General features: G+C 42.3%; 1 protein-coding gene across 2 annotated transcripts in view; it reads right to left on the reverse strand.

Moving 5' to 3' along the window:
* Positions 1-27,098, reverse strand: part of trhde.2 (thyrotropin releasing hormone degrading enzyme, tandem duplicate 2) — a 180,046-nt gene that overhangs the window by 87,525 nt on the left and 65,423 nt on the right. For both annotated transcript variants that reach the window (XM_037121441.1, XM_037121443.1), the window contains exon 5: positions 10,827-10,981. In XM_037121441.1, the coding sequence (XP_036977336.1) occupies positions 10,827-10,981 (155 nt within the window). The remainder of the gene's footprint in view (positions 1-10,826; positions 10,982-27,098) is intronic.

Raw genomic sequence — 27,098 nt, forward strand, 5'->3', positions numbered from 1 at the left:
CTCATTATATGTGACGCTGAATGTTAAATACTGAACTGAACTCATATAAACAACAACAACAACAACAACAACAACAACAACAACCCTACAACAACTCAACTATATATAAATGTATAAACAACATAAATAAATGATAACTGATTTTAAATTAAATATGACAGAAGTGCATTGGATTGAATAGTATTTGTATTATTTATTAGATGAGGCTGGTCTTGTTCTTTATTTTTCTTATTGTCGACAAATCGCATGCAGTTTTTACACAACAAACAGAAGCGATAGTGCGTTTGGGACTTATTTGAGTGCTCTCTTGAGAAGTAATGGCAGCAGCACGATATATAACTCACAAGTTGCTTTGAATCTGTAGAAGGGTAACTGTATGGGGAGAGCAGATACACAATAATATTGATTTACGACCGTTCTTTATATTTTCTTAGACATTAAGTTCATCTGAAGATAAAAGAAACTATTATCTCTATAATGTCATGTCGTTATCACCTGCGTGATAGCTCCGCACAGCTCACACAGTCTGCAGAAGCTCTGAGACCACTAATTGCTTAAAGAAGACCTCGGCTCACAGGAGGAGTCTCCAGACTGGGACTGAAAGATGGAGGTCAGTATGGAGGCGATTTACAGCAGCTCTGACCGGGACTTTGACTCCGGCGACGAGTGGAAACTTTCTTCTTCGTCTTCCTGCTGAGTGGAATGTGGGTCAGAGTTTTAGAAAGAAATCTTTTTTTCTGATTTTTCATGCTAGCTAGCTGACTGGATTTAGTTGCTTAGTGTTGAAGTATTTAGTTACATTAAAAAACCATTATTAAAAAAAAATCGTGACAATTTTCATTCTGTGCTTGTTTTTGTTTTATATGCACAATATATATCTGTTACACACAACTCCACACTTAGACGGAGCGTAAGTGTAGCAGCACTGTCTGTGGTTCATTATAGCAGCTCAGGGCACAGTGTGTGTGTGTGTGTGTGTGTGTGTGTGTGTGTGTGTGTGTGTGTGTGTGTGTGTGTGTGTGAGATCGCCTACTGTGTACTGGCTGCAGGAGTGTGTTCAGCCTCACTAATAAGCCTCACACAGACACACACACACAGACACACACACACTCAGGGTGTTAGATGTTTGTTTATGGTCTGTTAATTAGCCTCGGACATGAGCAGGAGGCAGCACACACACACACACACACACACACACACACACACACACACACACACACACACACACACACACACACACACACACACAGCTAAATATAACTGTATTCCTCTCACACATTATTATTGATTAAACCCTCCTGCCCTTCAGTTCTGCGGCAGCAGAGGAGGCTGTGGGTCGACGTTTGTGTCCAGCTCAATAAAACATCTGAAAAAAAATAGTTTCCTCGATAGTTCACATCAGATTTCTAAAGAGATGAATAAGAAAATGTTATTTTAATTGTGTCTTGTTGGTTTTTATTTCGAATATCCTTCATTAAATATATATATTCTGTGTGAAATTCAGTGTGAAGTTTGGCCCTGAGTAAAGGCCAGAGTTATTAGATTTCTGTTACACTGAAATATCTGAATCATCACTGGATGGATGATTTCAGGGTCCCTGTAGGATGAATCCTGTAAACTTTGGCCAACATCTGACCTTCATTCAAGCAGGTCAAATGTTTTATTCGTCTGGTATTTTGGTTTATTATCAAATACCTGCAACAATAATGACAATACCAGCAGCCTCTACTGTACTTTGTGTTTGATGCATTTGAGAATATTTTAGCATGCTACCTAAAGCATAGTTTCATCAGAGGATGACACAATGTAGGCTACGTGGCTGCTTCATACGTGGATGAGACTGAGGAGTTGTTCGGTCTCCTCGTCGGTCCACACGTGTCGACTGCTGATCAGTCAGGTGAGCTGAATGTTCACAACGTCACAGTTTATTCAGCAAATCTGTTTTCATCAAACATTTTGCAGATCTGATTCACAAAAGACAGAAAACACCTCAAGCTAGTGTACAAATATTTGCGGGAATTTTGACATTTCCATAAAATTTCTGATGCGATATTCTTCAAAATGTTTAATGGACACACGGCTACTGATGGTGCAGGATCAGCAGTGCAGACCAACAGAGCAGAAAGAGGCAGAAAGTCCGTGTCAGGAGGAGATCAGGGAGAGTTCGGTGGTTCGTTCATAAGGTTTTCACCACCAGTCAGAAGTGGAGCCAAAGGTCCATGGTGAGTGTTTTAAGGAGGTTTTGTGCCTTTATTTTGAAAAAGGTAACCAGATGTTGCGTTTTTATTGCTAACTCGACAACAGCAACACGACCACGTGTTTTTTTCTGGTGATATTTCTGCAGACACGTACATTTTCTTTTCAACGGACATGATGCAGTTCAGTGTTTCCCACACGTAGACTTTACTTGCCCCTCTGACATGAACGCCTCTGTCCATGTCAGTGACTGTCGCTCAGGTTTTAGATGGAGACTCCTGAATGAAAGGTTCCGGACCAAAGACCGCTGACCTCAGCCGCCCGACCCTACAGCGGTACAAACATCATGAACTGTTAAAGGCTGAAGAGTTATTCATAAACCTTTGTTTGACTCGCCGTCTGTCACGCGCCACACTGTCACACGACACGGCATCACACGAACTGCCAACTGCCATTAACACCACACGTAAACTGTCAGCCTGTCAGAAACACTGTAAAGCTTCGCACATTAACAGATTCTCGGTATTTCAATATTTGTCTCGGCAGATTTGTCAGGAGCTGAATGTTCACTCTTGTTCAAAAGGACCAGTGTGTAAAATACAGTGGCACGTAATGATAAGGTCACAGCCCTCGCCTCGAGGAAACAATAACGCAACGATCTGAAAACATGCAAGAATTATGGTTGTAAACGTTCAAAGTGCAGCGCAGCATAAACCCCAACGTGTCTCCGGTCCTCTGAGCTCTCACTCCAACCCAGTATGGTGGACGAAAAAAACAAAAAAGAAACAGTTTCTGACTTTTTAAAAACTTTTTTAGACTCCCCAGATCAACCAAATCACAACTGACAGTCAGGAGGTCGCCGGGCAAAGGTCAACGCAGACCGAACACAACTGTGGCTGAAAGGACGCTAGTGTGAGTCAAATATAAAACACACACACACACACACACACAGAAGAAGAGAGAGAGAGAGAGAGAGAGAGACAGGTAGAGAGAGCGAGTGAACAATGAGATGATTTATGGCTCCTTGTATTCTAATGAACTCTATGCAAACATGGTCTGCAGTAATAAATTATCCACTTTAAAGCAAAACACTGCAGAGAAAAACACACAGCCTGACAGCTGCAACACACACACACACACACACACACACAACAGAGTGTGTGTGTGTGTTTGTACTCCTCTCCTTGTGAGGACCAAGTGTACATTCAACACAGACCTGTAAAACACATTTTCAAGGGTTTTGTTGCACCATCTGATGCAGCGTTAGCGATCGGCCTGTTCTGACAACTGAACCCCTTTAATGTTACTATTCAAAATAAAGTGTTTTTATGCTCAAAAGCTAAAAAGAATCATGAACAGAATTTAAATCTGCCTTAAGTCTGCTCGTTTATGAGAGCACTGCGGGTTTATTAAGATGAGCTGGGACAGAAAGTGTGCAGCATGAAGGCTGTCACTGCTCAGCGTCTTCTGTCACAGCGAGGAGGAAGGTCACACATCCAGGTAATCAATACACAGCGGACAATCACTCTTAAATGTTTCAAACACTAATGATCGACCGACACAAGCTCAAGGCCGTTTTTCTTTTGAACCTGAACATGTTGTCAGTCAACAGCAATAAAACAAGAAGTCTGGTTTCTTCATATTTTCACACAGTTGGGCTTTAAAGCACATTTTGTATCTAGTTAGTAATATTTAATTCATTTTCAAGCTGAGAAAACTCATCGTAAGTTATCAACAGAATGTGAAGTTTTGGTGTTAAGACATCGCTGTATAGTGTCAGACACATCGACTGACGTTAGCATGCTAACCAGCTAGCCTGGACACTCCTAAGGTGCTTTGAGCACCCAGTCTAGGTTGCTAGCTGCACGGCTAACAGAGTTAGCAGCAGCTTACAGTGAGCAGCAGTTAGCAGTTTTTCTGGTGATATGCTGCATCTTGTTTGTTTTGAGTGTGAATTCAGAAGGCGGCTGATTCTCACATATTGAGCCACCTTTAAAATGTAAATTAAAGTCTTAATATAGCTTATCAGATGTAATCCGAGTGTCTGGACGCCCCGAGATCCCACATTTGTTTGAAAAGATGTGATCGGATTATATCGGATGAGCTGTTTGGAGCCATTTGATGTTTCTTTGGTTGTTTCTCTGTTTTAAATCAAGTCTCCAGCTACTTCATTTGTTTAGCAGAACGCCGCAACTCTGTTTTACTGTGAAGCTCCAGAAAATGTTCCAGTTTTCTGGAGTACGAGACTTCAGATGTCTTTCCATCAACATAAGAATGAGGGCGTTGCTTCACTCCTCCGACCAGACGGAGAGTCGTAACCAGTGACAGCTTCAGAAAGCTTACGTGACATCAGCTGCACTAATAATAGCAGGTTTGTGACAGCAGGCTGTAAAACCGTTGACTGACGGATCTATCTCTATCTCTGACATATCAGCAGGACTGCTCTTACACCTAATTGGAAGAACAGACCTCTCGCTGAGCTGTCAGTCATCTTTGTTTCTGACTTTGAAGCACAGAAAGCAAGAAGGCTTTTACAGAAACACCAGATTCCTCTTGAACTACGTGTTTGTGAAGATTCTCAGTCATCCAGGTGATAAAATATCTCCTCAGACACACATCAAGGGATGGAAGATGGCTGCTGGATGAGCGGTGAAATGTCTGCAACAGCAAATTCAATTGCCCCTGATTTATTACATATGTCCCTAAAACCTTCAAGAACTCAGAAGATCTCCTCATTAACTCCTCTAACACCACTGAAACCTCCACAAGAACTTCTAGAACCCATTCTAGAGACCTTGGACCTGCCCTGAGATCTTTCAGGACCAGATATTTTTGATGGGAAGTCGAGACATCTCCAGCTGTTGTAGTGTTTTTCATTCACAACGACAGCATTAGCACAAACAAAATAGAAAAATGAGCACAAAAGACAAAAGATCTGCATCTGATGAAACTTTAAATAAGAAACGTACATTGCCAACATTTATTCTGCCGACTGGGTCGAGATACTGTGAAGTTTCTGCGGATCTATTTCTGTACACACATCACATCTTGCATGTCAGTCCGTCATGGGAGAGGGATTTCTCTTCTGCTGCTCTTCCGGAGGGTTTTTTCCGGGGAAGTTTTTCCCGATCTGAATCAAAGGGTCGAAGGACAGAATGTGTTCAGTGCTGTTCAGAGTGTAAACGCCCCTTGAGGCAAATTGTGATTTCTGATTCTGGTTCTCGTAAATAAAACTGACTTGACTTTGTTGATGGTTAGATATGTAGCTGTGATCTTAACCGGTCGAGGTTAAGATGTGAGTAAAGGGGATGTGGTAGGTCCGCTGGGAGTGTGTATGTGTTTCTGTATATATATGTGTGTGTGTGTGTGTGTGTGTGTGTGTGTGTGTGTGTGTGTGTGTGTGTTCACTCTGCTGTCAGCCAGCCTGAACACATACTGAACTATTTTCTCCTGCATATGGTTGAATTAATGAGACGAGAGAGATCAACAGATGAAGACAGTAAATCTGTTTTCCTGAGTCTCTTCCAGTGATTTTCTTTGTTTGTCTGTTTTAATTAACAGACAGCTGATAGGAATAAACTCACAGCATCTCCTGGCACACACGAATTGTGTGCACGCGTGTGATTTGTGTGTGTTTGTGTGTCACGAATCAGAATCACATTTGGTAGTTTTCAGTCCAGAGATGTCAGTGACAATCAGCTGATTGTGTCTTTGTTTTAATGACTTAACGCCGTAATGACACACACCTAACTATCTACCTACCTATCTACACATTTAACTACATATCTACCTATCTATATATCTTCCTATCTACCTTTCTATAGGTAACGTAGGTACCTGCCTACCTTTCTATAAGCCTACCTAAAGTTTTGCTGGGTGTTATTTACTTCAGTAAACTGTTGTCGTAAAGTCTGAAACACAACTGTGTAAAACAGAGGTGACTGTGACCTGTGAGGTGTGGAAGGTAGGGGAGGCCTGAGAGACAGATACTGACTGAGGTGAACTGGCGGGTCAAGCCGCTGTTCTGAAACAATATGCCAGAAGTTACTGTGTTTTCAACCATCTGATTTGATAATAGTTGAGGCTGCAGCAGTGATGCACCGCTCGGAGAGGCAGTTAATGTACTGTAAAGTAATTAGTGCCTGATCACCGCTCAAAAAATAAAACACTTCGATCAATCAACTTAATAATCCTATTACTTCAGAACTTGCCTGAGAATCACCTCACAAGTTTTCTTCAGTAGCAGTTCATCATGGATGCAGGTAAAGTTTTGGTCACCAATAAAATGGCTGGAGACGGTCCACTTCCTGTGAGAAACAGCCTGTTCTGAGCGCCACAAAAACACCCAATGCTCCAGCGTCTGGTGAATAATAGCTGGGTTTGGTCACCAATATAATGCCTGGAGATGTTCTAAGTTCCCTTGGAACATAACAGGTTTGGGGCAGCAATAAAACTTCCCTTCAAAACAAAGCCAGTTTTGGTCACCAATAAAATGGCTGGACATGGTACACCTGTTTTCTGACGCAAGAAAAACGCAGACTTACAGTGAAAATGCCGGTTTTGGTTTCCAATACAACGCCTGGAGTTTGTCCAACTTCCCTTGAAACATAGCTGATTTGGGGCTCCAAATAAATGCCTGGATATGATCAGAGTTCCTGTGAAAACAGCAGGTTTTGGTCGCCAGTAAAATGGCTGGAGATCGTCCAACTTCCCGTGAAAAATAGCAAGTTTGAGCCGCCACAAAAACACCCAGGGATGGTCTGACTTCCTGTGAAAAATAGCAGGTGTGGGGCGCCAATAAAAGGGCTGGAAATCAACTAATGAGCATAAGGTGATACGATATCGCAGACCTCTCTGTGGTTTGCAGAAACTTTAATACCATTAGACCCTGTGACTGGGCCGGGAGAGATACACAAACGTTTGGCTATAAAGTGTACTTTTGGTTTCATGTGCTGCAGCGTTGAAATATTTGCTTCCACTCCGACACAACGGAGGCAAATGAAATGTCATTGGTCCTTCCTCATATTTCACCTCCAGTGTGTCTGAGTGGCAGCAGAAATCACAGGATATCTAAACTAAAAACCATCTGCATGGAACAGCAGGTGAGAAAATATTGTTTTTCTAGCAATTTGGTTGAACTCGCCCTCTAACTGTCCAATCATGCTGCTGTATGGGGTCATTGTGATGATGGAACTGAAAAGGTTCAGTGTAAATATTGCGACGCCGTTGGCTGACTGCAGAATGTGTCGTTTCATTTAATTTCCTCCAGGAAGTGGCTGCAGACTCACATTTCTCTCTGCTCAGTGTGGATGAACGTTCCCTTCAGGCGGCTGCTGGCGTGGAGCAGAAAGACAGACTGTACAACTAACAACATTAAGCTTCAGAGTGCGATGCTCGACAGCATATTAAGTCATAAATATTATCAAATGTCATAAAAATGCACTTATGATGTGCTTTTATCTGGTTTTGACACTTGATTTTTTTTTTTTTACTTTTGTTTTGTGCGTCTTTGTTCGTCTCCTTTGTTGCTTTAGAGAGAGAAGAAAGGAAAATGATAAAGTAATGTTTCCTCTGCCGCTTTGCACTCCATTTCATCCTGAAGCCATTTATTTCTCTCTCTCTCTCACACAGACACAGAAAGCAAGAAGGAGTCGTTTGAAGCTTTCAGTAATCAGCCAGTTCAGTTGGAAGAAATTTAACTGGAAAACACAAAGAGACTTTTATTCTAAAACCTGTCTAAAAACCTGTGTGTCTATTATGAAATCGTCCGGATGATGGAACTCCACATTTTCGTTCCCCTATCACTCCCATGGAAAATGATTCTGACCCGAAAACAAAAATATTGTCAATCTTAAAAGTGGCATTTCGTCGTAATTATGCTTTTAAATGAACGTTTGACTCGGGTACGTTCACAAAAAGACCCCAGGTTGCGTTTTGGCGCGATTTTCACATTAAGTGGCTGAAAATGGAGACTTTTTCTTTTTTTTTTTCATGGAAATGATCACAGAAACCAGGTGTTGTTTTTTGTGCCTAAACCAGACCAACCAGAACATGAACGCAGTGTTGTAAAAAGAGGGAAATGCATCTAATCAACACATCTAAACTACACCTGCAGCTGCACAACCACAACAGATCTGTCCTGCTGACACCTGATATTCATGATTACAAAACTAAAATAAGTCTCAAGCAACCACCAAACACTACACTGAGGATTACTACGTGCTCAAACATGACGTTGATGTAGATTCATACACGCCTGAGTCTCAAATTAAACTGGAGTTTATTAAAAACTGGAATGGAGACTCACCTCATCAGTAGCTTGTAGAAGTGTTGATCCACGCCAGATCTCATGTGACTTTTCCGGCTTTTGATTTCAGTGTTGTTTCTTATATGAGGCTCCTTTTTCAACTTCAAGGTCAATATTGTTTTTCGCTCACAACAAAACAAATTATCTGCATTTATATAGAACTGAGCTTCAGGAGCGTTCCACCTTCACTGTCCTCCAGGTTACGTCTCATTCTGAGATCGACTCTTCTCCACTGGCAGGACGGCGGCGAGCCGAACAAGCTGCTGCTAACATGAGCTGTTCAGAAACTTTCTTTTAGTAACTCTGTGTACACAAACAATGTTGTCAGTGCTGCTGTTGATGTGTAGAGACCCTGATCGTCTGTACAAATGTGCCATTTAGTAGATTTTGAGATGTTTCTGTCACAGGAAGAAGTCAGGGGATCAAATTCTGTTGGATTTTATCCTCCAGGAGCCAAACTGGTGGACTGGACTTCTTTTCAGTGGTTATTATCATCAGTGTGAACCTTGTTCTGTTTTTGTGTTTTTTCTTGTTCGTTTGAGTTTTTGTGGGTTGTTTTCTTGCAGAATAAAGAACCAAAGCGCAGCGAGGTCTTCGAGGCAACACAAACAGAACCGATGTGTTTAAAGTCAGATGTGAAATCGTCCCCAGCAGAGGCTGAATGAGGCTCAGCGTTTGGGATATTTTTCACAGTGTCGTGCTCTCGTTCTGTCTTTGTTCATCTTTTTGTATCCCTGTGCTCTCCTTTAACGGGTGTCATCTCCGTTCTTTCTCCTCCTCACTTTGTTTCTTCGCCTCTTTTGTCTCTCCGTCTCCTTCGCTCTATCGTCTTCCATCCTTCACTCCTTCCCTCTCGCTCTCTCCACCTCGTCCCGTGTCGTTGAAGCTCACTCGCCCTCCATTCTCTGCCCCTCTTTGCTGACTGAAACCTTTAAATTTTCTTCTGCTTCATCGTGTTTGTCTGCTTGTCACGTATTCGATGTCGTACTGTAAAAACAGGATCATCTCCACTGCTGCTGCTGTTGTTGTTGCCCGAGGAGCTTTGTAACACACACAACACACACACACACACACACACACACACACACACACACACACACACTAACACACACACACACACAGCTCCTTGGTGTTGCAGTTGAGGCTGTTTTGACTTATGTCACGTTCAGTCTGTTTACAACCGGATCATTTGCATGTGTTAAAGAAAAAGTCTGCTGTTTTCCAGCCTGAGTCTCACGTCACAGTTTACTGTTAATGTTTTCAAAGTAACATGCGGCTGAATGTGAATCTGTAATTTCACAGCAGCAGGTTCAGGCGCCACGGCAGCGGCGTGTTTTTATCTCTGTCAGATGACATGCTATCAACTAATTCAGCCTCTGCAGGTGTATCATCTCCGCTGAAGGATCATATTTACCTCATGAAATGTTATTTAAAGCTCCGCGCTGGTGTTCTGAAGGGTCTACACATGCAGGGGGAGAAATGTGCAAAACTTGAGAAGTGAATCCTGAACAACATCGCGTGCAGGAGCGATCAACACATCAGGAATAAAAGAAAAAGGCTGAAAAAAATCTCCCAACAATAACATTTTATCTGAAGTATTTCCAGTAAATTGCAGCTGGATCGGCATCAGAACCGTGAGGCTGAAGTTCGGTTCTGAAGATCGTGAGAAAAACTAAACAAAACCAGTAAGTCCTTCTTAAACTTTACACCAAATTCACAAAGAAATCATCTGTTCACACATTTCTAAGACATCCCGCCAACTGGAACAACAGAAGAAAACAAACAGCAGAGAGCAAAACAATTAGCCGTATAGCCGAGGTAATAAGCAAACACAGATGTTGAGCGAAGGATCGGCTGGATTAAGCAGCATCTTGTGTTTTGGTAAATGTTTTCGTTGGAGAAAAGCTTTTTATACACAAGTAAACAGTCGGCAGAACTGTTGTTAACACTTTGCAGGACGGTTCGTCAGACACGCTGACACTGTAGTTAGTTCCCAAGAAACTGTGCTGGTATAATCAAGAGACCTGACAGAGCTCCAAGCTAATACAGACAATATGTGTATAAATGACAATACATTGGAATTATTGTCAATTCCACTAATTCATAGACCACATAAAATAAAAAGTGTTTGAATACTTTGCAGAGAAATTCAAAAGTAATTTAATCAGAAAATATCAGTTTATCGTCTGACAGCTCTTCTGTACAGAGAGGAGCCTATAAGCCCGCCCTAGAACCTACAACAGCCAACGTGTGACCTTAGACAAGCTGTCGGGGTTGAAGATTTGAAGCCAACTGTTAATTTAAAGTGGTTAAACGTTCCTACCTGGTGGCAGATTTCGTGGACGACCACCATGGTCAGCTCCATCTGATAGGACGACGACGACACCTCGGCGTCCAGCAGGATCTTCTGCTCCACGAACACGCTCAGCCCCCAGTTCTCCATGGCGGCGTAGGGATGTTTGGGCACCGCCAGCAAATCTGGGGGGAAAAAAACCACACAAAGCAACATGTTAATGCTTTTTAACAGATGCTGAATACGTTCCCTCATTAATAAACTCCCAGTCAGCCTCATCCATTGAGATTCCACCATTAAAATAAAATGCAACGGTCGCTCTGACAGAATGACTGCTGGCATCAGAGCACATCCCATTTTGGGTTAAAATTAAACCCATGAGTCATTTTAACAACCTGCCAACGAAGCCTTTTATCCCCACAACATGGATATACTGAGTCTTCAGATGTATTTCTGCATATATCTGAATGAGAGAGACAGAGAGACATGGAGGAGACGAGAATGAGGACAGAAGTGGAAGGAGTTTGCCTTCTGTGAGGAAGATTTTTCAGGACGGAGAGGAAATAATTAAATGTCAGCAAAGGTGGAGTAACCTCTCTGGACAAACAGTCAAGTAGAAGTGAAAGTCATCCAGTGAAAGGTTAGTCGAAGCACTCGAGTGCTGAGAGCTGAGGTAACACATGTCAGAGGATGCTGATAGGACACTCTGTGCTTTTGTAACGTCATGACATGTACTGAGAGTGTAAAGTCATGTTCCCAGCATGCTTTGAGTGATACAATAATAAAACATAATGACGCCTGAGCTGTCAGCTGCACCTGAGCCCCCATTCTGGATTTTAGCCTGAGGTTTTCTTTTCTTTTTTTACGTTTCTTTGGGGAATCTACATGATGAAAAGTCCTGCTGACCTGGCTTTTTATCAGCTCCTGTTTCAGCACTTTCTCCTGAAAATATAGTTATACACTACAAATGAACAACAACAACAAATGTGTGAGAGAAATGTAATGTCAGGTTGTTTTTTTTTGTGTTTTGTCTGCAAAGTCTGGCTGAGAGATGGAGGAGATCATATTTAATGTCCTTGTGCTTCTGTTTGTTAACCTCAGTGAAGCAGACCAGCACTGTGTGACCTGAACACGTGACGGACATCATGAAAATAAACTTACAACAATATCACAGCAGCTTCCAACTGGCAGGAGGGTTTCAGGTCTTCAATCTCAAGAGTAAATGTTACCAAAGTACTTTGCTGCAAAACCACAGATAACTTTAAAGTTGCAACTTTATGTTTGTTTGTTTAAGTTGATTTTATTTTTTCTTGTCATAACGCTGATACGTTGATACTCTGGTTAGGTTCAGGCACAGAAACTACTTGGTTCAGAATTGGAAAACATTTGGCTTAAAATACCTGTTTTGGTCGACTCGATCACAGAAAACCAGAAAACCAGCCGGGTGTCTGGGTGACTGCAGTCATGTTGGTTGTAATAAAACCAACTACATGTTGAGCCCTCTTGAGTCCTGCCTCGTGTTATCTAGATGATGGAGTCTGGATGATGAATTGAGGAGTGAAGCTGCTGTGCAGTCTGGTGGTGCAGCAGCAGATACTCCTGTATCTTTTGCCAGATGGCAGCAGGGTGAACTGACTGTGGCATCCCCTGATTTTAAAGTCAGCTAAGAAGAGATAAAGTGGCCGAGCCAGAGGCAAAACTAAACCTGGTTTTTGGTTGTTTTACTAAATTAAAAGCTGCAGATGGACTCTGAACCGGACTTGCTGCTGTTGAATCGGTAATATTTGCTGCCTGCTCACGTTATATGTCTCATGCTGTTGCACTTTCTTGATGTTTGGCTGTTTACAAAGTTGTCAGCTCACTAGTTTTTGATCATAAGTCGAGTCAGCTTGTTACAGCCAGGTGTTACTGTCAGTATGTTAGCTTGGCGTGCTGTTACTGCAAAGCTGCCTTAGCATGCAAGTTTACAAATTTTCAAGAAAAAGTCGGAGATGTGTTTGCCAGAGTGACGCTGGTGGGAAGTGTTTCAATAATGTTGCTTTAACTTCAACGTGCAACAAGTAATTTGTCATTAGTGAGTATAAAGACCGAAGCTATGAACCAGATGTTTTGCTCAGGTGATGCTGGAGTTCATGTAGAATTGGGTCTCTGTTCAGTCTAAAGGTTGAGTTGTTTAAAGTGTGAAGGGAGGAGCAGGAAGTGGGTTTCCTTTCAGCTGAGAAACCTGATTAAAATAGAGGAGAAGAAGAAAGAGAGGAGGTGAAGAGGTGAGAATGAGCCTTCTCACTTTAACAAAAACTTGATTGTTTTTCCGGGCAAAGAAGAGGCGTTTCTCCGGTAAATGAGTGCAAAGAGAGTTCAGGTCCTCATTTAAATTTAAAATCAGAACCAGAGTGGCATTTCAGCTTCAGCGGCCTTCAGCAGTGTAACAGGACCACACAGGCGGCGGTTCATTCACCGGGACCTTCACTTGAACTCTGTCAGCTGGAGGTCTTTCTTTTGTTCGGCTCAGTTTGTCTCAAGTTTTTACTCTTAAAAACTGAAGAACTGAAGAGGAGACGGAGGAGAGAAGAGATCTGGAGTATTGTGTAAATGTGTGAGGAAACTGTTCTGTAAATCATAAAACACAAGAGGAAACATCATATCTGGGAGCTTTTTGTTCAAGAAGATGAAAAAAGTTTGATGTTGACAGTAAATGTGACGCCGCAGCGACATTAATCTGCTCTTAATGAAACGAAGAGCGCGATCCAGCCCGTGTTCCTCAACGTAAAAACCTTCAGGCGGCACTTTCAGCCTCAGATCGTACATGTTGTTTCAGTCTCTCCACACGGACCACTGCCGGTCTGACGCTGTCAATCACCTGAGCGCAGTGACATCACGGCAGTTTGACAGCTGTCAGTCATCACACTGTGACGGTAAATACCAAGCAGAGAAGACACACGCAGACTTTTATTAAGTCGGTTGCTGGAGTGTTTCGAAACCTCCTGCTGACACACACACACACACACACACACACACACACACACACACACACACACACTATATGTTGCATGTGTGCACACACGAGGTGGCACGTTAAGAAACGCCTGAAGAAATTCATTCACATCTCAGAGTTCATGGACAAAAACAACACGTTCATGGGCTGATAGACACAACGACGTAACAAAACAATAAGAGAAAGGCAAAAACTGAGTCGCAGCTCACTGTAATTACACCTCCAGGTGCGAGTCTTTACAGCCTGATGCTTAATGTGGGAGTTTGTATGTAAGTGTCGGCGTGTTGCCTCACTCACGGAAAAATGTAAGTACAGGAAGAGAGAAGAAACTCATGATGTAAAGACTGTGAACACAACGGGCTCCAACAGAGGTTCTGAAATCAAACCAACTCTTTTATGATAGATTTCATAGATTCAACTGGACTTAATATCGACAGCAGGGAGGCAAATTTTAAGTAATCTGCTTTCACAGTCAACTATCAATTAATAATATATTAGAAATGTTAAAGGTTTGTCCTTGTAGCAAACTGTTTTAACCACTGACATGATCCGTGTTTGATTTAGAATCAGAGTCGACTACATTAGGAGTTAAACAACAGATAAAGGAAACACAAAGTTACTGAACTGTAAATTAAAATAACACGAAAGAATGACGTCATTCCAACCACAGAGCTTCTGTCTGTTGATGCTGTTCAACAAAATCCAACCAACACTGAGGCGACTCAACAACTTCCTCTCAGATGAAAAGTCACACGGCGGTGAGACTTTGGAAAATATTGAATATGACAGCAAATATCAGGATATCTGATGGTACCTCACTTTGACCCGAGCCTGTCGGTCAGCGCAGCTTTCTGTTGACTTCAGGCGCCTGGAACGCTGACGGATGTTTAGTTTGTTAGCATGCTAACATCTGCTAAAGTAGAACTGAACACAAGCTGCAGCCGAGGCTGATGGGAAAGTTTTTAGATTTGCTGGAGTGTTGTGTAAAGTGTGATTCTGACCAGATGATGGCGCTAAATCAAAAGTCAGAGAATCACCAGCTGGTAATGTGAGTGTCAGTTTCCACTTTACATCATTTCAAACGAGTCAGCTCTGGTTTCAGGCTGTTGGTGAGATGTGACTTTGAGCTCGGGGAATCTCTGATGAGCACTCTGAGCTTTTATTTCTGACATTTTATTGACTGAAATATTAATTCATTCAGATCAAAGAGGCTCAAGCCTGAAGGTCAGGACCCCCAGCAGCCGTCGAGAGGTAATTAAAGACAGGAAAATATGTTCTGCTTTCTTTTAGATTTTAATTAGTCGATCTCTTCAGGCTTTAAAAAGTCTATCAAAGTAAAACAGTGACATATGATTTAATTGCTCTTTAATTTGTTTAATCTAACGTGGATGAGGGGCCACAATAGACTCTTGTTCTTGCTTTGTTTTAAAGGTCAGCAATTAGACGGATGATGATCCTGGTTTTCAGCAGGTTGACAAGATAAACATAAACTTGTTCTGAGTCACGATGAAGCTCCAGCTGAAGAAATAGTTCAGACGTTTGGTTCTGAGCTCAGTCGGCTGTGTGAGTTTGGAGTTTGAAGCTGAGCTCTGCGGCCGCCGTCACTCGGCTCCGTCTGCACGTTTACCAGGTCCAAACACACATCACGATGCCGCTTTTTTTTTTTTTACCCAGCATGCATCTCTGTGCAGTCAGGACCCGCTGTGTCTAAATGTTTGCAGGGGTACAGAAGTCTGCGCTGCCTGAAGGCTGGAGAGGCTCTTTGTTGTGAACGTGGCAGGAGGTTCGTTTTACTGAACAGCATCAAATTATATCAATGAACACAAAATATAGAATAATATACTTACTGAGCAGAAGTTTATGAGGAACTGTTATAGAACTGATTTTCATTTATGTTCCTTTTACACCACATAAAGAGTCTTTAAGTGTCCTGGAAAGTGTGACATAAATAATAAATGTATTATTGTTATTAGGATTATTTCTCTTATAGAAACTTTTAATTTCTGTAACAAATACAAAACATTTCCTGTGACTGTTTCAGAATAAAAGCCTGTTTAATGCTTTCAATGTCAAACAGCCACAGAAATAAATATCAGGATAGAATGAAAACGAACTGTTAGGAGGAGAAGGACAAGAAGAAGAAGAAGAAGAAGAAGAAGAAGAAGAAGAAGAAGAAGAAGAACAAAAAGAGGACAAGAGGAAGAACAACAACAAAAATAGGAGAACAAGAAGAACAAAAAGAAGAAGAAGAACAACAACAAAAGAAGGGGAAGAAGAAGTAGAAAGAGGAAGTAGTAGGAGAAGAAGAAGAAGTAGAAGACAAAGAAGGAGGAGATGAACAACAAAAAAGAAGGGAAGTAGAAGAATAAAAACAAGAAGAACGACAAAATAAAAGGGGAAGAAGAAGAAGAGAGAGAAAACAGTCAGACAGACAGTCAGACAGACGGTCAGACAGACAGTCAGACAGACAGTCAGACAGACAGACAGTCAGACAGACGGTCAGACAGACGGTCAGACAGACAGTCAGACAGACAGTCAGACAGACGGTCAGACAGACAGTCAGACAGACAGACAGACAGACAGTCAGACAGACAGTCAGACAGACAGTCAGACAGACAGTCAGACAGACAGACAGTCAGACAGTCGGTCAGACAGACGGTCAGACAGACAGTCAGACAGACAGACAGACAGACGGTCTGCCGTCGCCTGCAGACAGCAGAACAGCTGCTGCAGACAGGAAACTCTCCATGTGTCTCAGTTTTGTCCCAGTTTTCCAGCAGCTGAAGAAGAAAATGCGACAAACAAACAAAGAAGAGACAGAGAGCCTGACACCCACACACATCTGTGTGCAGATGTTCCTCGTTTGTTCTAATTATCATTCCTTCGGTCTGTTCATTCATTAATGGAGACAGCGAGAGAGCGAGACAACACTCGGTCTACCTCGCTCGCTCAGCTCGTCCACACCAATGTTTATATTCAAAGCCTTAACAAACTGAATGCTAATCAGCTCCATCCATCAATCCTGCTGCTGTTTACAGTCAGAGGTGTGAAGTTTAAATTGAATTGTGTCATTTCATCACACGCAGCAGGAAAATAACAACGCGGCGTCGGTCTGTCTGTCACCTTCAGAGCAGCGCAGCTCCACGCAGCTAAAGCTAATTTTAAATATAAGACACGCTGATAATTAAACTGAGAAATGTCGTGAACTGGGGTTTATATAACCAGAGTCCTTCTGAGGGACGCTCGCTGCTGCTTCTCAATGTCAGGAGGAAGTGAGTCCTGAAGGGAACTTTTCTGAAATAAATGTTCAAAAGACAACAAGTCTTCAGAGCTGGATCAGTTTCTGTGAAACATTCCTAAATGAAGTTCTGCTCACACGTCGTTCATCACATCACATTCTGAATGTCAGGCTGCTCACAGCGCTCAGACCCGATCCGTCATCGGACCAGCGGCTGTCAGAGCGACGACGTCCGAGTCATCAACCATGTAGTCGTTTGTAGGAACAGTTTGTAGGTCAGAGACGGACGGACGACACGTCCTCTGCAGCTTCATTCATCAGAAGCTGTCGAACTCTCGTCTTCTTTAAAGATCTTTAAAGCGTCCAGAGTAGCTTTGTTTTCATGTGATTCTGGTGCCCCCTGTGGACAGAATCGGTACGAGCATCATGAATTTATTATATAGAATTTATTTTCCCTCGACCGTTTATTCCACCCTGATATTTAGGGATTAGAAAAACGTGTTTAGGTCTTATGAAACTAGCTTGGTCACCAACAATAACAAGAGATTCCTCCATTTTGGAGCTCAAAGTGCAGCTTCCTCCAGCTGGCAGGTGATTGGTCAACTAAACAAATTCACTAATCAAAGTTCAACTCAAGCTGATTTTCACGTGTCTGCCTCACCACATCACCACGACGTCACTGGTTTCATCGAACTGAGCTGATTATTCAACAGGATTTGCTGCTGAGCGTTAAAAGCAGCTCTGACCATGTTCAGCTCTCGCCTCTAATTGGCTGAAACCGATCTAAAGAGCGTAGAGGACGTGGTCGAGTAATGGCAGCCGAGAGACGGCGAAGCGAGACATACGAGGAGTAACTGGCAGCTCCAGTAATGTGTTGTGAAATATAGAAGTCACCTGCTCCAGCTCACAGCTCGGCATCCAATCACACGCCAGCCTCTGCTCGCAGGCTGAATGTGATTGGCTGACAGCTCATTACCCACTCGACTGAGGCTCAGACAGCAGAACTGATTGGCCAGCTGGTGGGGACGATGAGCAAGTGATTGGTTGAGCTTAAAGGCAGCGGGGGGGGGGGGGGGGGGGGGGGGGTAAATGAGGCTGTTCTGGTTTAAGGTTGAATATGCAAATGAGACATTATGTTCAATAGACACTTAAATTAAAACGAAATGAATCGTTTCATTTTACTGCAGAATCGACCCTGGAGACACACACACACACACACACACACACACACACACACACACACACACACACACACACTCCTGTAGCCTCCATTTTATCACTCTGTCTTTGTGTCAGATGTGGAAAAAGAAGAAACATTAGAAAATGTCTTCTGAGTGACTCTGGAGGAGCTCTGACCCTGATGATGTCACTGTGATGACATCACCGATCGATCAATCTTGGCGTGGGCTCAGGCTATTTACATTGTACGAGAGAGGAAATTACATCATTGTTATTAACTCACATGGAGGTGGAGGGTCTAACAAAACAATGTCAGTGAGTTGCATTATGGGTAGTGTAGTGTCCTTGGAGCTTGACTTACACCAGCCTCCATTTGACTGATGTGTCATGTGGCCAGTGAGATTTCAAATCCAGTATTATAAAGTTTATATCATTTTTTAAAGCCCTAAACTTGTAAATTATGCAAGTTTATGTCGTTTTATGCTTGTAGCTGTTGCTGTTTTTCCCCCTCAGCTCCAGTTTCTGTTTTACATGCACACATTTAGTGTAAATAAAGAAATAAAGAACTATAATGAGTTTATGCTCTTGTTGCTCTCAGATCATTGGTATTTTGAGGCCATAAAATGTCATTCCTTTGCCAGGCGCCTGGATACTTCCTCACAAAAATGTGTGGTAAGTGTTAATTCTCAGTGAAGTTGTTATCCAATTTGAACTTTCAGCTCATAACCCTCCAAAAGAGCTCAAAACCGTCCCCCAGCGTCCAAGTCTCACCAGGGTGCTTCCTGTTCCTCCTCCTGCTCCGATTTCTATTTCTGCGGCTGAGCGGAGCCGACTGGACCGCACCGGCGTCTTTTTATAGAACCCATTTTCATCTTTCTGTCATCTTCAGCACCACTTTTAAAGTTCTCACACCAGAGAGTCTGCTCTGAGTCGTGAGTGCTGTGGTAGTTACAGTCGAGACAAACGTTGTATTGCGAAGTACAATAACCCGTAATTTAGTCGTCCTTCACAGCTGTCTGATAACGGGTCGAGCCTCCTGCTCAGCCGATCGCTGCACCGCTGCTGGGACCTGCAGGACACGTGTGACCATTCACCTCTTTTCAATCTCCACCATAATGGCCGCCTCAGGAGGGAGACCGCGACTTCGATATGGCAGCTTCCTCCTGCAGTGTTTGACAAGTCACCGATGCACCGCTCGCACACGATGACCTCGGCCCTAATTGGCGGCGTTAAGCAGCCTAATGGCACAATGGCGTCTGGAGCGACGGTCGTTCACGTGCGTCTCTGCTGTCGTGCTGCTGAATGAATCAAGATCAACAGGACGCCGTCGATGCTGCAGCGCTGAGGCAACAGCAATTTAACGGACTCACAGGGTCGGAGACGGGCTGTGGTTCTGTCTGTCTGTGTGTGTGTGTGTGGACAGATTTTAGATCGGATCTCTGTTCGTTTTAGAACAACACTGAGATTTAACGTGTAGATTTAAGACGAGGTGACTGAATAACTGACGAGGAGGCGGCCGAGGCGACCTTGTCTCCTAAAAATATTCTCATCTGATTTGCCAAAACATGTGTTGTGGGGAGAATTGACGTCTGGATTATGTTCGCTGGCAGCTCGGCGGGTTTAGTGATTCACGTTCGTGTTGAACTCACCCTCAAGACTTCGGTCCGGTGCCAGAGTTCTGTGTCACTGAGGAGCAAACTGTTCCCACAAGAGTCCAATTTCAGTTTGAGTCACGCCACAGATCCGAAATTAACTTTACCGTGATCTCCTCCCAACTCGGGCTGTCAGATTATGATTCATTATGATTTTGGGAGCCCGACACTCGTTAACTCATTAGTAACAAACCACTCGTGGTGCCAAATCATGACCACAACACTTTTTGTTGGACGCAACTTCATCATTTTGCTACAGTGTTAGCTAGCTCAGTTAGCTGGTGATCCGGTCTGTGGGTGGAAATGGTCCCAACATGAAACTGACACGTCTATAAATTCTATTAAATATTGATTTGGCGAGTCACACCAAAACAATCGAGATGGACAAATAACATGACAGATAAAAACAGATAAATATTTCCTCGTTAAGATCTAAAAGAAAATGTTTCCTTCAGTGATCATTTGTTCATCCAGTTTGAGTTGGCGGGGAACTCCTCGGCTGGTGTTTCCTCGCCGTGGCGGGAAAACCCCTCTGAAAGTTTAATGAAAGCCTCTTAATGGGGTTTATTTTTGGACTATTTCTAATCATGGATTTGCTCCTTTTTACTTGAACAGAGGAGTCTTAACTCCTCTGCTCTCTGTGGTGTTTGTCTTCCTGCGCCTCCCTTCACATTCGTCCGTCTCCTCTGACATCACCGTTAACGCCACGTTGCTCTCAGTATCGTCCACTCAGTGTTTCCCGCCACTCTCTCTCTCTTTCTCTCCCTCTTCCTCTTCCTCTCCGCGGCCGAGCTCCACTTGTCCACCAATTATCTTTAGCTCGTTCAGATAAGAGCTGCTCCATATTCAACAGACACTGGAGGAGGGAACGGAGGAGAGTCTTTGAATGCTAAAACGCCTTCGCAGCCAGCAGACGACCTGCAGCACTCACATAACAAACAGCCACTGCAACTGCTGCTGAGGGCTGAAGTGTTCATTACCGCCCATAATAAGAGCGCGCCGTGCAGAATTAACGACGCTGTGATGGTTCAGTTCTTCTGAGGAAACGTGACGACTTATCCTGAAGATGTCGTCAAAGGAAAGGCGATTAGAAACAGAAAGGGTTCAACTTCAGAGGAGGAAGATGTTCTCAGTGTATTTCATGGTGGTGAAAAGTATGTGGAAGCCTCATGTAGGTGTAGAAAAACAGAAGATGTAGTGACCACAAACATCACCAGACTCCCTTAACAAAGCGTGTGATTTTAAGAGTTGGTGAGCGAGGAGAAACTTAAACGTCACAAAATTTTGCTACAAAAAATTCTAAATCACTGGTGCCTTTGTGTAAATTCAGCAATAAATATAATACACACAGTCATTTCTTTCCTGTACCAGCCTGTCTGCCAGTCTGAAGACAGTCATGTCTCTCAACACTGTTTGAACACACTGTTTACACTATTTTACCTTATACACTCAATTTCTGAAAGTAGACAACATTTTGTTGATAGTTAACACGTCAAATTTGACAAATACAGTACACATTAACTAATATAAGCCACTTCTTTGTCAACTATTGAGAAGGTCCCCAGACTCCCTTGAGAAATCATCTGATTTTGCTAGTTTTCAGGCTAGGAGAAACTTTATAAACTGTTTGGAATCTGTTTATGAAAAATTCTAAATCATTGGTACCTTCTTGTAAATTCAGCATCAAATGCAAAACATTAGGTTGTTTCTTTACTTGTAAAAAGTGTCAGTTTGTGGCAGCGTCTAAAGGGAGTGTTACCTGCCAATGTTTAGCAGCTGTTTATGAAAGAAGAAGAGACTTTATTGAAGGTATACAAATTTTACAAACAGTAACTGATAGAGGCTACTTCTTTGTCGCCTGTGGAGGAAATCACCAGACTCCCTTAAAAAAACGCTCAATTTAGTAAGTTGCTGAGTTAAAAGAAACTTTATAAACTTTGTGAAACACAGTCTCAGAGAAATTCTCACTTATTTGGCCCTTCTTGTAAATTCGGCATTATAAACAAATCATTAAGTTGTTTCTTTCCTTGTAAAAGTGTCAGTTTGTATCAGTCAGTCTGCTCCTGTGTCTAATTTCAGTCCCAGTAGATACAAATTATTTATCGAGTGAATTACACATTGATTAGTCATCTCATCATAACAGGTCTAATTGTGAACGTCTCCTCGTCAGACCTCGCAGAGCTGTCTGGTTTTTCTACTGCAGGTCTGAACTGAATCATCGCTCCGCTGAACTGTTTCAGCTCAGTGAGGAGCTGCAGAGGAACGGGAGCTGTCAGGAAGATGACGCGCTGCACAATTTAGAAACGGAGGACGGAGTAACGAGAATAATTTAATAATGTTTGAACTGAGTGAACGGTCAGAGCGAGAATCCAAAGACTGAAACAGCCACGTCGATGTGAAAACGTGGGTCCGGTCCTCATAAAGATAGACACACAAACAGACACAAACACACACGTATGTGAGTGTGTGTGTGTGTGTGTGTGTGTGTGTAGAGGAGACTCAGAGGACAGTGACCATCAGATCGCCCGAGGCCTGCTGATTGGCCTGGCTGGCTGCCAGCCCATCCAATCAGACGCCCCGATTGCCCCGCGGCGATAAAAGCTGAAAAACATTCCAGAGACGACCTTTAAACCACAGAGGCTCCATCACACACCTGGACGAGCCCCGTTTCATTTAATAAACGACCTGATTAGACTCATCAGCTGCTCCGCCTGTTGGAAATGTTATTTTTAGAAGTTCTGCTGCAGGTTGTGAAGCTGTGGTGACTTCCTGTTTACACTTGAGACTGGCGTCTGATTGGACGAGGAGAAAGGTCACTGCCTTTCATTAATTACTTTGTTGTTTTTTTTTATTTTCTAAAAAGTACAATATCACCAGGTTCCCTTAACAAATTTCATAATTCTAGGAGTTACTGAGAATCTAGGAGAAAACTTAACAAGCTCTGCAAAACTTTGCTTTGACAAATTCTAAATCATTGGCACCTTTTTGTAAATTTGGCATTAAATGTAACATGAAGTTGTGTCCTTCCTTGTAAAAAGTGTCAGTTTGTTGCTTCTACACTTTTTAAATGACCTGATTGTTATCAGCTGCACAGAGGTCATGGGAATTTATTAGTTAGCTCTTTTGTAGGACCAGTAACCCCGAAATCACCAGACTCCCATAACAAATTGCATGATTTTAAGAGTTGTTGCTGTAAAGAAACTTAAGAAACACTGCCAAAATGTTCCATAACAAATATTAAATCATTGGTGCGTTCTTGTAAACACAGCAAACAGTAACAAATAGAGGGTACTTCTTCGTGGAGAAAGTCGCCAGGTTCCCTTTAAAAATCGCTCAGTTTAGTGAGTTGTTGAGTTAGGAGACACTTTATAAAGGTTGTAAAATGCTGTCACTGACATATTCTTAAATAGTAAGGCTTTCTTGTTAATTCGGAAAATGTTCTAAATTAAGTTATTTCTTCATTTGTGTAAAAAAACGTTGTGCTTGTTAATGCCAGTTATTATTTGATTCAGGGGAGGGAAATAACAGAGTAGATGCCACTATTATAATCCTGTCTTTGGAATGTCTTTAATTCTTCTCTCACTCTGGTTGTTAAACAAAAAAAAAGTCTGAATGCTGACTAGTCGGAGACAGGAAGTGAAGTAAGGACACCCGAGGCGCCAATTTGAGCCAACTACGATCTTGAACGCAGTCTGTGGGCTCAGAGCGGGTGAGTCAGCCGAGGAGATGATGTTGCCTGACACCCATTATCACTGGTGGACAGCCATCATACAATTTACTGCTCTCACGTAACACTGAATTTAACTACTCCATTATTTTCCCCTGTGTGGTTGTTGCCATGGAGAGACTGAAGAAATGGAAATGAGTTGAAGTGCGGTGACGCTGGTGGCTCTTTGTCTTCTTCAGAAACGATGACGAACGATCTCAAATCAGGCAGCATTCACTCATTTTCAGCTATTTTGTCCTTAATTATCTTTTGTAACATATTTTTTCCTGGTTCAGAGGAACTAAATGCTTGAAGCTAGAAGCAACAGAATTATAAAGCTGTGTGATCGACGCTGACGATTAAAACGCGACTCTGTCGATGTCAGAAGGTATCTCTTCCTGTTCAGCTCAATAATGAGGTGAAAATAAACGTCCTAGCCTGAGGCTGATCATTTCTATTAGCAGAACGGTCTAATTTATAGTAGCAGAAAAAATAAATGACCTCAGATGGGTTTACTCACTGTTAGCACAAAATGTTATTTTATAAAATCAGGGTATAAAGCCGTATTTTAAGACAGGTGCAATAGAGTGGTGTAGTAATGCGTCCTAAAACCAGTTAGCATGTTAGCACATCTGGTTAACCTCGTCTCAAGGTCTGAGTATTTTTAATGTGTCTTCAGTTAATTGTCTGAAATAAGGCTGACGATGTTCACACGTTTGGTTTAACACATAAAATCCATCATTAAATAACCCAGAGTTTAATTAGAAAGCTCATCTGTGTGTTAAAAACAGTAAGTGGTTGGTAACAAGTGTCTAAATGAGACTTCTGTTTCAACTATTTCACCATTTACAGTTTTTATTGATGTAAACTTGACATATTTTACAGCTACAGTAACTGATATTAGCCTCTTCTTTGACACCAAGGAGAAAGTCCCCAGACTCCCTTGAGAAATCACCCAATTTTATGAGTTTCCAGGCTGGGAGAAACTTTATAAATAGTTTGGATGCTGTTTATGACAAATTCTATATCATTCGTGCCTTCTTGCAAGTCAGCATTAAATGCAAAACATTAAGTTGTTTCTGTACTTGTAAAAAGTGTCAGGGAAATTGGCAACTTGCGAGTTTTTTCAAGTCAAGTCGGCACACTTAAACAGATGTTACAGCCAGGTGTTGTTGTCTCTTGTTCACGCTATGTTAGCTTAGCGTGCTGTTACGGTTTGACTGCCACGTTGTTCATAAAATCTGTGAAATTTCACTGTGCTGTCGGGAGATCATTTACCTTATATTTTGTAATATTTCGTGACTTTTGTCTTGTTTGCAGATCTGACTGTTTGCAGCGTGCAGGCAGCATCAGTCAGATCTCCACCTGACAGCGACGACTCGTAGAACAATGAGTTTGTTAAAGACGGATGACAGCGTCTCCGTGTCTCTCAGCAGAGCGCGTCTCAACGAGCAGCAGATGGACTGTTTATATAACATCTTATTCCACCGTCTTTCTGTTTTCACTCTTATTCCTCCATCTGTTTACCCGCTCATCTTCTTCACTCCTCTTTCTTTCTTTCTTTCTTTCTTCTCTGTTGCCCTCCCCGTCTGTTCGTTTCTCTTTACATTTTGTCACACGAATCACTCTTTCGCTCCGCCATCTGTTTCTCTGTGTTTCCTCTGTCAGGCCTCTCTGCCGCTCCTGTTGGGTCGACCCGGCGTCGCTGTTTGTGAGCTGTGGTATCGTGTCGACCTGCTGTAAACTCAGAGCAGCGTCTGACTGAGCGCGTTCCAGATCTCCTTGTGTTCATGACCTCGGCATCACAGCGGGTCCTGAAAGGTGTCAGCGGCAGCACAACGCCAGCTCGGTCACTCTCTCCGGTTTGGCTGGAGTTAGGTGGAAATATTATTAGGTAAAATTTGCTCTGAATTCAGCCCTTTAAAATATTCCAATTGCAATCCAACAGTATGATTTATTCTGAAATGGGCCAATCTGTAAAATAAATATTTTTAATTAAGGTAATTGTTCATTGTTTTTTTATGCTGATACCTTCTGCTGTAAAAGTATTGATCTGGATATTAAAGTGAAACAAGTATTTGTATTTTGACTGTATAAACTATTTTGATGAGGCCTGAAGTGAACAGTACCAGACCCCCTATAAAATTCACTTGATTTTGTGAGCTGTAGTGCTCAGAGATACTTTATACAAGTTGTGACATGTTGTCTGTGATGAATTTGTAAGTATTGTAGTCTTCTTGTAAATTCGGCAATTGTTCTACATTAAGTTCTGTCAGAATTAAAAGTTCACGGATGGAAACCGCAATCGATTCATTCAACGTGGGGCCTGTTTTAATGGCGGAAACATCTGAGATTCTGGTTCGAAACCAGAAGTATACATACAGCCTTTGAATTAATCACACTGGCTAATGAACGGAGCTGGGACGACAGCAGATAATACTGTAGGTTGCCATGGTTACATATGTAAAGAGGTTAAAAAGGTCTCGATGCAGTTCGGTAGCTTTCAAGACGAGACTTATTAGAATTCCAGTCAGCCAGCGACAACGTGAGGGTGAAGCCAACAATGTGATCAGCATGAGGACGATCAAATTTAGAGAGAGACAGACAGACAGGTAGACAGACAGGCGCGAGTAGACAGGATAATAAAATGATTTATGGCTTCTTATATTCTAATGAAGTCTATGCAAACAGCCTCTGTAGTAATAAATTATCCACTTCAAACAAAAACACTGCAGAGAAACAGAGAGAGCTAATACAGGAGATTAATTAGCCTGCTTCATAGGATTACACACACACACACACACACACACACACACACACACACACACACACACACACACGAGGCAGGAAAGTAGATCTAGTAATTAAACCTTTTTCAAAATGTAATTTGGCTTCGTTGTGATTTTTATTTAACTCCGTTGGTTCCTCCCGATTCAGAGAGAAGTCCAACGCGGCACGTTCACCAGCTCAGCACGCACTTTATCATCATGTCTGACCGCCGCCATGACTAGTGTTAATAACTTCAGCTTTATTTTGATGAATTGTAACATTTCTACTCCAGCAAACGCTGATAAAAGAAGAAGTGAAAGAAAAATATAATAAAACTACGGTGTACATTTCCACTGAGACACAGGAATCATTGTTTCTAATGAGTCAGAACCTGTTAATTTGAAGGTTTTGAAGGCGAGTTGTGTGTTCAGACTAAAAATATCTTCCGTCAATAACACATGAAACTGCTCGTGGAGTGTTTTTCTGCTGTATTGTGTTCTTTGATGTGCACTCTGATGTTTACAGCTGCACACACTTTACCACACTAATAAAAAATAATTAATGATCCTAAATGCGTGTGTATAATTAGTCCTATTTTCTGATTAAACCCCCATTCAGAAGTCCCTCTGTAAATCTGCCTTTTGAAGACTAAGTGGAGCCAACATCCTTCTTGCACTACATTCTTGCACTGCTGTAAAATTATAAGATTAACAATGTTTTTATACAGTTGTAGAACACCTGGTAAAAGAAATGTCAAAGTAGC

This window comes from Acanthopagrus latus, chromosome 14 (assembly GCF_904848185.1).
Source record: "Acanthopagrus latus isolate v.2019 chromosome 14, fAcaLat1.1, whole genome shotgun sequence".
Lineage (NCBI taxonomy): Eukaryota > Metazoa > Chordata > Actinopteri > Spariformes > Sparidae > Acanthopagrus > Acanthopagrus latus.